The 10,628-nt window shown below is 33.3% G+C and overlaps 1 protein-coding gene and 1 pseudogene across 2 annotated transcripts; both read right to left on the reverse strand.

The window, feature by feature from the left end:
- Window positions 1–762: 762 nt before the first annotated feature.
- LOC143539906 (putative polyamine oxidase 5 pseudogene) lies at window positions 763–2,738 on the reverse strand (annotated as a pseudogene).
- A 1,960-nt stretch (window positions 2,739–4,698) lies between these two features.
- LOC143539907 (beta-galactosidase-like) lies at window positions 4,699–10,155 on the reverse strand. Of its 2 annotated transcripts, XM_077033094.1 has the most exons (18): window positions 9,895–10,155; window positions 9,028–9,123; window positions 8,805–8,917; window positions 8,102–8,168; window positions 7,861–7,953; window positions 7,629–7,772; window positions 7,452–7,540; window positions 7,262–7,367; window positions 6,965–7,052; window positions 6,754–6,872; window positions 6,462–6,626; window positions 6,187–6,359; window positions 5,973–6,082; window positions 5,761–5,870; window positions 5,544–5,654; window positions 5,351–5,461; window positions 5,066–5,271; window positions 4,699–4,976 (listed from the first exon to the last, which is right to left on the reverse strand). In XM_077033094.1, the coding sequence occupies exons 1-18, from the start codon at window positions 10,048–10,050 to the stop codon at window positions 4,868–4,870; spliced, it is 2,166 nt and encodes a 721-aa protein (XP_076889209.1). In that variant the 5' UTR covers window positions 10,051–10,155; the 3' UTR covers window positions 4,699–4,867. The 2 variants fall into 2 exon arrangements, with proteins under 2 accessions (XP_076889209.1, XP_076889208.1); XM_077033093.1 differs by having other exon boundaries at window positions 5,761–6,082.
- Window positions 10,156–10,628: the final 473 nt, after the last annotated feature.

Consider the following 10,628-nt stretch of genomic DNA (forward strand, 5'->3'; position numbering starts at 1 on the left):
TGTATGTGAAAATCCTGATCGCCCCCAATAAAATTAGTGTTAAGTTCCGATGTCGCCCCCAAGAAAATGATTTATGGGTCCGCCACTGCTTCGGTGTTCCTCTAGCTTGTTTTGAGAAGCATTAGCCTATAGGTTCGGATCAATCATGACCTAAAGATGATTTCTTTCTTCGACTCTCAAGAAAGCTCAAGTGTCTTTTACCCACAAAAAATAACAATCTAGTAATCAAACCACACCTACAATTTATCATTTAACAAAGGGGTTGTGCCATATTTTTTGATAATAACTTGGCTCCTTAAACAGTCATGTCCTATCTTTAAGTACATATCTTTATTCACTTATTTATTTTTGGGTGGGGGGTTATTTTTGCATTATTTAAGGGGTTGTACTACATGACTAGATGTCCCAATGTTTGTCTAATGTCTGCATGTGCATGAAATTGGACCTATCAAGGGCCATGGGCCCTACACAAACCAATAACTCTTAGTTGCACTAAAACATCTAAGCAATCAGATGCCCATGACCACCTCTACTTGTCTCATTACTTGGGACATTTTCGAACCCAAACCCGAAAATTGGTGTCTTAAAATCTTAATGCTAACGTAAAAAAATTATAACTTCCGGCCCCTCATACCAACCTATTATGGGCGGTGTGGGTTATATTCATGAAATGATGACGAATTTCGAAAAGAAACAGAAACTAATCAAGAAAGAATTGTGCTTTATCTGATTCATGGTTTTCTTCTACGGTAAATTCACCGATAAACATATATTCAATAACAAAAAAGATCTCAAACAATGGAAAACTATCCCAATCTCTCTCTTTCATTCCTTAAATAATGCATATGATAAATCATTAGAGAAAAGAGTGTTTAAAAACACGAAAAATAAATAAAAAACCGGCGAATCTAATAATCCAAACAAGCATATATCTCATACATCAATACAATGATAGTGTTGAAGAAGCCTATTGGCTTCTCTAATACCACTCAAATAAGCACCACTAGTTGTTGAGTAATGAGTTTTATGTGTGGCTTCTCCTGCAAAAAGTATTTGAAGTTGTGGTGAATCACTTGTGGACCCTAAAACCGTCGTGCTTGGCAACGGCTCGGCCATTGTATCCATGTCATCAATACTTGACCCGGTCGCAATATAACTATATGATCCCATAAACAGTGGATCACTCCCCCATTGACTTTTCAAAACCTTGTCAAACTTAACATTCCCGTAACATTTTTTATGAGAAAAAAAGCTAGTAATGGTGGTGGACACCTCATTAATAATCACTTCATCAGAAAGTGATTCTAGCTTATGTGCTTCTTCGCCTGCGAACCAAGATAATAACACGTTCGACTTTTCATAAATCGGTGCCAAAGACGCTGTCTTTCTGATCCACCATGGGATCTTCGGGTTCTTAACATGATGATCGGATTTATGAAACACCATTTGCAGGAACGGAAACCGGTCAACACCAAGATTAAACTCAGGACTTAGTTTCAAGAACAGCTTGTTAACAACACTATACCCGAGTCTCGAAATCGCTTCAATCTTGTAATTAGGAAGCGGTGGATCGAATTTAAACGTACCCGAATCATTGTTGTTGTTAAAGATTCCTGCTTTAAGAACCCCTAATGAAACTGTGACAACAACATGATCTGCTGACATGCTTGTATCATCAAGAAAGTGAATCTTGACTGCTCTTGAGGTACCAGTACCACCATGGTTATTTCCCATTATACCCTTGACACAACCAGGCTGCCACTCAATAGTTTTCACTTTCCTGTTTAACTGAATGACCCCAGATGGTAAAACAGATGCTAGTGATTCTATAATGCTTGAATACCCTTTAGCAATGGTGATCTCTTCACCAGGGTACTTAACATACTTACTTTCTGCTAAGTAATCAAGATTATGCAAATCATTAGCAGCTGTTTCAGTCCTTTGGGTGTTTTCAAGCATTGTAAAGATTGCTTCTTCTAATGACTTCTTATTCCACTCCCCACATCCAAACACATCTATAATATCTTTTCTTGATTCCAGTTTCCAATAAGATTCAAGACCTTTTTTTTAAAAAAGATCCAACACTTGTAATCTCATTCCCATTCCCATTCCCATTCATATTAATATTAATATCATTTATTGTTTTCTTTTTCCCACTAGCAAAATCCATTAAACTGTCAAAAAGATTTGAAATTGGGTCAACAAGTGATGGATTTAAGTCATTTAACACATACCCATTTTCAGCATTGGTGAGTGTTTCATCAAGAATCCCATCCATGCATTCCCATGGCTGTTGTGATTCCAAAGAATTGGTTTCTTGAGCAATCTTGTGAACTGGGCTGCCTTCAATCCCATGGATCCAAGTGGCCCCCATCTCAAACCTATCACCTCCAAACTCTGAGGTCTTAACTCTCCCTCCAATTCTATTCCCACCTTCAACTACACAAAGCTCAAATGCACCTTTTTTCACTCCAGATTTGTATAGCTTGTTTGCCACTGTTTGCCCTGCCATTCCTGCACCAATTATCACTATTCTTGGTTTCTTTATAACCATTTTGGCAATAAAGATTGAATCTTTTTTACAATCTTTCAAGAAAGATTGAATCTTTATTACAATCTTCCAATAAAGATTGAATCTTTTTGAGGAAAGATTGAATCTTTATTGAAGAAAGATTACAAAGATTTAAAAAATGATGATGGGTTTGAGTTCAAGACTCTATGAGCATACAAATAACTTGAGGGTTTTCAAGAAAGATTGAATCTAAGAAAGATTGAAAATATTTAAAAATGACAATGGGTTTTCATGTTTTCCTTTGTTTTGAGTGAAAAAAACCAAGAGTTTTGAGGGGGTGAGGTTTAAGTGTGTTTTGTATGTTCAAAGGAAAAACACATGGTGTTTGAGAAGACTCATGGGGGCTTATAAGCTATCAGTTATCACCCTTGTATTGTATGCACCTAATTGATTCCATTACTTTATTAATAAACTTATAATTTATAATGTTCAGAAATCTTACAGTTTTTGGTATCACATGTGTCTAGCCTCTAGGTCTTAATAAATAAAAATGTTCATTTCTAACCATCCAGATTTAAAAACAACATTTAAGTTTTTTTTATTGCATTTTAATAAATTAAACTAGAAAATATCAGTTATATATACAAAAACTAATATAGAACATAGTCATATAGAGATAATGTATCTAGTTCATCCATATTCACGGGAGTACCTGTGGCCCATGAGGCCATGAGGCGTTGCCCGCTACATGGCCGGCCATGGGCAATGATGTAGATGGCTTATGAACAAACACATGGCGTATCCAAGGGAGGTATCCGACAAGAGAAGTGGGCCTAAATATAAAATTAAAATATAACGAATAAATATAATCTATTAATAAAACACATGAGCATGAATCAAAACGGATTTAGCGATAAAAAACAAATATATATTTGCGTGAAACATATTATATTCAATATATAATATATTTAACTGTTGAAATATTTTTTTTAATTGAAATTTGGTAGCATATGTTGCCAAATTAGCACCCACACTTACAGCAAGATCCTGACATATGGCCAGTACAGCAAATGTAGGGAATGCATGACTGGATCAACTTTGGTTTGATGCAAAAATCATTTCCCTATTTTCTTTTTACATAATTAACCAACACCTACCTATTGTCACCGTCACCACTAGTACCACCGCCGTAGATGCCTCCTACAGGTATTTGAAACCAAAACTGAACCGACTTGCTCTAAAAGATTTAATAAGTCATTAGTGAAAAAGCAATATAAGATCATTTGTGCATGACTTATTTAAACAAACAATGCCTCTCACAAATCACATTTGCAAACAATAATTTACAAGTCTCTTTAAAAATATAATACTTGATTTACTAATTTACAAGTAAGCTTTTAAGTTTTAACCTGTGTAGGAGTATGAGTTAATTAGATGATTGTGTTGGGGGTCAATAATAAGATGATAATGTCTAAAGTCTCACCAAACTGGCACATGTGAGTCCAATTAGAGAGGGCCCACCACTATGAATGGTTCTTGACTCCCTGTTTTTTCTGAGCCCAATCCCAAATAACATAAAATTTCTATATATGGTAAGTAGTAACTTACAAAACTATACTGTGTATTGCATAATGGTATAAACATTTATACACATATATGCATAAGACATTCTTATTTTTTTAACTTACTCATTACATGTGATTGTTTTCCGCACATTACTTATAAATGCTTACGCGTCATAGTGCCTCTTAAAATTGTTTATGTATTGAACGTATCCCTAGTTTCGTAAACGGTTGCTTCAAATGTATAACTATAATTGTATATACTATATGTATCTATTAAAACATTTTAAATAGTCAAATAAAGGAATGTGTGAATGTGCTACAAAACTAAGTATGATCATGGTTTCTAAATTTTCTAGATAAAAATAACTACATTTGGAAGAGTAAGTAAAAGTTTCTTAACAGCAAACATTGAACTATTTAACCAGTCATTAGTTTTATTAAAAACATTGTTTTAATTCACATTAAATTTTATAATCATTCATCACTTTTGAACATTTGGGCCTCAGGCCCAAACTATTCCACCAGATCAAAGGCTTGAAATTGATCAAAACTATGATATCTTAATTTAGGATTTACACATAACAACTCTTTTATTATATATGCACAAGGCAAAAAATAAACTTGTTACAATGCATCATTTTTTGTGTTCATACAGACAAATACAACTATGCAAGGGGTATGCATTTACACTTCCACTTCACATAGTAACTTATTTTCATATACTTTTAATCTCTTTACTTTTTATGTACTAAACCTATGAAATTCACATAACTGTTTAACAAGCTACCATTTAAATGGTTCTTTTGACCAAAGTGATCCAATCCGGGGTGCCTCCCCATTCCTCAAATATAAGCAAGTAGTTACCAGTCGGTCTCAACCATGATCGCGGAACATGATACCTGAAATAGTTAAAAATTATATTAATACAACATAACAGGAATCGTTATGATAAGTTGATAACAAACAGAAAATAAAGTTAAATTCTCACCATCTTTGAGACGGGTCTCCACAATAGCGGTTGCACTTATTCTCATTATAAATCCCGGTGTAGCTGCATTTATTACAACTACCATGAGCTATGTTTGTGGGCCAGTATCTTCCAACGGCCTCACCGTTGACCCATATTTCACCTTTTCCCATGCCATTCATATCTAAAGCTAGTGGCTCGTTTCCTGCTGGAGCGTTAAAAGTAGTCTAAAAGAAAAGAAAAACCAGTGTTAGAATATGTTAACGCCATATTTTTTTTATCTAAAATGCGGAATAACAATATTACCTTGTACCAAGTAAGCGGTTGTTTTTGAGCCACTAAAGAACCTTGTAGCCACTCAACAGATGAACTCCCATCAAGTGTATGCAGACTCAAACTTTCACCTTTTAAACCAACCTGCCCATCAATTATTAATCTTTAGTATTTATATTAAATGTAACACAAATTATATCATATAAATGTATTCATATAAACCAACCTTATAAGACCATTTTTGTTTTGTCAAGTCTCTTGTACCCTCATTTAGCCCCTTCAAGGTTATCGGTCCTAGAACTCCAACATTGTAGGTCTCAAAATGTGTTCCAACATTCTGAAATGTAAATTAATAATCTAATTAATCAATGATAAAATAGTTCTTCATAGGATTACTATTAGAAGCTAAACTTATAAACGAATCACCAATAGTAAAAACTAACCGCAAGGCCGACAGAAACACTTAGCATAGAGATCTTGTTAACACCTGCTCTCAACTTTACACCTTGACTAAATGTTAGCTTCGGATTCTTTAACGATCCCCATACCGTTCCTATAACAGGATCAAACAAACAAACAACAGTTAAAATCATGTATTGCTTGTAGACAAGACGTAACAATTTTGTTTTAAATGCTCGTGAAATGTGATATTTACCTGCTAACTGATTGTTGATAAAGACATGCAAAGCATGCCCTGCTGACATAACTGTGAGCACCGGAAGCTGCCCGTTTGTAAGAAAGTGTTCACGTGGTGATATATTTATTCTGTAAAATCAGATACACACAACACTTTTAATGTGTTTCTCATGATCATATATTATTTATAACTATCAAGTTATTTTTATTATCAAGAAGCTACTAATACTCACTCTGCAAGGTACCACAAGTAATCAGAAGCATCTCTAGTAACATTTAGCTGCTCGTATAACCCTTTCATTGCAAGCGTATCACGGTCTTCAGAAGACGGAGTTTCTTCATTATATGATTGCCACTTGAATTGACCAACAGGTGTCATCTTTTTTTGTGTAGTTGGAGCTTTTACCTACACATTTTTATTATTAATATTATTATTATTATTATTATTATTATTTTTGTAAATATGGTATTATGAAGTCTACAAGGGTAGAATAGTAAATTTCTTTACCTTGGCTGTGTTAAATACTTCATCTTTACAGTTATGGAGAATGCTAATAGACCAAGGAGGGAGGTTATATTGGGTATTTCCAAATTTCATTTTTGCTGAAAAGTTCGGGTCAAAGTTTGAGAGAAACGCAGCACAAGCGCCCGACTTTGGTTGAAATACATGTATCTGTCATTTAGATAACATATGGAGACATATAAGTTCAGTTTAAAACTGACCGGATCGGCTTGACTCGTTATAATAACTAGTACACTAACTGTTATTACAATATCTTTAACCATTTGACTGAACTGACCTCTTGATTCTTTCCAGGATAGGTAACTTTAGGATAAGCAGAAACTAAAGCGGGTTCAATTAGTTTTATGGCTGCATGTAAATCCCTTAAATGCCCCCATTTCGGTTCATTTAGTAATCCTGAAATATTACATTAATAAAGTATCATTATTGTGTCAAAATATACACATCTCTAATATAATAGTTTAAAAATATATGTTCTAGTCTCTTACCATATTCATCAATAGGAGCATCATAATCATAACTAGTTGTGATAAATAGACCGCCAGCTGTCCGACCGAAATTTGTTCCTCCATGGTACTACAGAAACCATTTACACAAAAATGTTACATTTTAAAATGAATAACATTTGCACACAAGTTTAAAAATTGATATTTTTTAAAAAACAATGTGTAATAATGTTATGAAATATCACATCAGCGTATTATATACGCTAAAGTGATATGATGAATATAAGTGTAAATTTTAATTCTATTATCTGCTATAAGTTATAACTTATAGTAACTTACCATATAATAGTTGACAAAGGAACCGTTATTCTGAATGAATCTTACAACTGCATATGCTATATCCTGTACGGGTCTGGTAGGAATCGGGCCACCAAATTCCGTGAACCTTAAATAACATATGTTACAAAGCTAATTATGATAAACAAGTAAATGTAATCAAAGATTTTGATTTAATATTTACATGACTTACCAGCCAGTCCAAAGCTCTGTAAACATTTTAGGTTTGTATGGCTTGTTTGGAGTGAATTTTTCACAGTAAAAACCATTACATGTATCAATCTGTCATAATATCAAGTTTACTCATTTCACAGTAAATAAAATAAAATCAGCTATATATAAAAGTTGTTTAAAATAAGCAAATATAGACCATTGGATCAGGAGCATCTTCTTGTTTGCACATGATCCAAGGGACGCCGGTCTTTAGACCGTTAGCCATTTGTGCAGCCCATTTAGAGTAAGCTTTTCCCGGTGCACCGATCTCCCATTCAACGGGGCCGTACTCGTTCTCTATCTGAAATCACAACATTCAAGATTCATATGGATTCTTAAAAACTAAAACTTTGACTTAAGTCAAATAAAGTAAGGTTAAAAGTCAAAACCTGAGACATGATAATTGGACCTCCTTGAGGTTCAAATAGCTTCTCCGACTTCATCATATTGACTATTTTCTCTGTAAATCTTTGCATTGCAATCTTTTATAGTGGTAAAAACATTAACAAAAAAGTTAATCAAAATTGGATTAACTAATTATTATTATTATTATTATTATTCAAAAAAATTGGATTTCTTTTTTTTTTGTTAGATTATTTGAATCAATTTATCAAATTCTGAAGTGCTAACCTTAAAAGGTTCATTGTCTGTTCTGAAAGACATACCAGGTACATATTTAAGCCAAACAGGAAATCCCCTGTATCCAAAACAGAACATACTTAGGCTTATGTCATCTCTATACGAAAAAAAAATTACATGTTTTTTAATCATTTTAGATATTAACTTTAACTAGATTTACGAGACCCATAAGTAATGAACGAAATTGTTTCAACGAGTCGGATCATGCGACAGACGGGCAAACGGCCATAAGTGGTCTGCACTGACTGTCAGACATCCATCATCTGGTGCCCCGGTTTTATCGTTGATGGTTTTTCTCCAAGTTTAGCAAATTTCATATGTTTCATTTTTATTGTAAAAACATGTGAACCTTTTGAATTTCAATCATAGTTAAGTCAGTTTTAAATTTCAAGATTTGACCAAACATGTCAAAAATAGATTTTCCGTACGAGTGGATTTGACCAAACGTGTCAAAAATAGATTTTTCGTACGAGTGACAGTTGTAATAGTATAAGGAATTTAATAATATTTAAACTTTTTTTTAAAAAAAGTTGTTTTCTTGCTTCCGTTATGCGTCAGTTTTAGTCAAAGTTTGCATGGACTATATAGGTTTCATAATGTTGTCTTATTCTTTTGGTCTATTCATAATATGCGAAAACTCGATGCTATAAAAGTGCATATTGTGATCTAAACATGGAGAGGTTTGACGCTTTACCCGAAATTCCATTCAGCACAAACATAAGGACCGATACGTAAATGAACATAAAGTCCTGCTTGTTGTACCAGTTTTATGAACTTCGCCAAATCATATCTCCCCTCAAAATTGTACTGAAAACATTAGAATTGATCAAATGAATTAGTAAAGCACACATAGGTGTATTAAAAGTTTATAACACATAAGTTGAGTACTCTTTGCAACTTATTTTAAAACTTTATACCTTCCCAGGAGATGGTTCATGTCCATTCCAAAATACATAAGTTTGTATGACATCTAAGCCTCCATCTTTAGCTTTTTTTATAAGGTCAGGCCACATCTACACACAGAACAAAGTTCAAGAAAATTATAAAAATGCTTGGGTGAAATGGGCCGACCCAAATCTGGCCCATTCAGATTTGACCCAACCCATTTTTTTTAGTATCCACCACTACCTGTAAATGAACCGAACGTAATGGCATGTTCGTGTTCATTCAATCATTCATTTAACTTTAAACGGACATAAACGTGAAACTTAATTGGACTCACATTTGTGTTCATGTTCGCTTTATGTCCAAACGAAACAGTTCACGAACATTATGAGCAAACGTAAACAAAACATAAATGAACAAATGTAAACATTAAGTAGATGATTCATCCAAAGTTTCGTCCAAAAATGAACGAACATAAAAGAAAGTTTACAAACGTAAATGAACGAACAAAACATCTACTCATGTTCGTTCGTTTATATAAATGAACCCAAAATTTTTGTTCATGTCCGTTCACTTATTAAATGAACGAATATTAGCGAACTTCCCGCTGAATGGTTCACGAATAGTTTATTGAACGTTTGGTTCGTTTGCATGCATATTTACCACTACTTAGTTGAAAAACCGTTACTAGCTAGCTACTTACTACCATTTAATAATAAACAAAACTTTTCACACACAAAGACTCCCAACCCATAAAAATAAGAATTCAAGAACCAATACCAAGAATCTTGATCAACAGTAAAGAAAACCAAGAAAATTTCCAAGAGCAAAAAACCCGGAAAAAGATCGAATTTGATACGAAAACCAAATGAAAAAACACAATCTTTAATAAGAATTACCTCAGGGGTGCTTCTGGGGTAATGAATAGAACCAGACATAAGAATCCTTCTTTTGCCATTGATGATGATAGCTTTATCATCATATGTTACACTTGCTTTAATGGAAGAACAAACACAAGAAAACACAATCACTAACAACAATAATAGTATCTTCATTACTATTGGATATCACTTTGTTTTCTTGTTTCAAAAAAACTAAAGTTTCAGAGAAAGAAACTTGTTGTGTTTATGTTTTTTTGAACTCATGAAGGTTAGCAAGCAACTTCTTTTAAAGATTCAAATGGGTCCCACTTTTTTCGCTTTTGGTTTAAGTTTGTAAAAGTGGCTCCACCATAACCAATATGGAACCATAAATTTCAACATTATTATTTATATATATACTTTCATAAAATATATAAAATAAAATGATTCCAAGGTGGATAAGACTTAAGGGTAATCTTGCACTCCAAATACATGCTCCAAAAAAGCATTCCAATCTTAGACTACAAATAATTATATTGAACTTTTTTTTTTGTATTTAGTTCAACCTTTATCTTCACCTTTTGCTTTCTATTTTAAATTTTCCAATTGAATTGACAAATCATCATATATTTTTACTTTTTTAGTTAATAAAACATATCATCGATGACGAGTTCGATTAAAGTTATCTGGCTCGGTTTGACAGTTTAACAAGTTGAATTTATAATGAACCCGAATATGACTCATACATTCATTTGTTTTAAATGTCAACCTGT

Source organism: Bidens hawaiensis, unplaced genomic scaffold (assembly GCF_021521415.1).
Source record: "Bidens hawaiensis isolate Kalapana, Puna unplaced genomic scaffold, B.hawaiensis_p1.1 tig00012085_1, whole genome shotgun sequence".
Classification (NCBI taxonomy): Eukaryota; Viridiplantae; Streptophyta; class Magnoliopsida; order Asterales; family Asteraceae; genus Bidens; species Bidens hawaiensis.

Bases quoted from the DNA above. Each gene is read 5' to 3' on its own strand.
- LOC143539907 (XM_077033093.1), bottom strand. From the start codon at position 10,050: ATGAAGATACTATTATTGTTGTTAGTGATTGTGTTTTCTTGTGTTTGT. The intron at 8,918-9,027 runs GTATAAAGTTTT...TAATGTTTTCAG, and splicing joins ATGAACCATCTCCTGGGAAG to TACAATTTTGAGGGGAGATA. The intron at 6,360-6,461 runs GTAAAGAAATTT...AAAAATGTGTAG, and splicing joins AAGTATTTAACACAGCCAAG to GTAAAAGCTCCAACTACACA.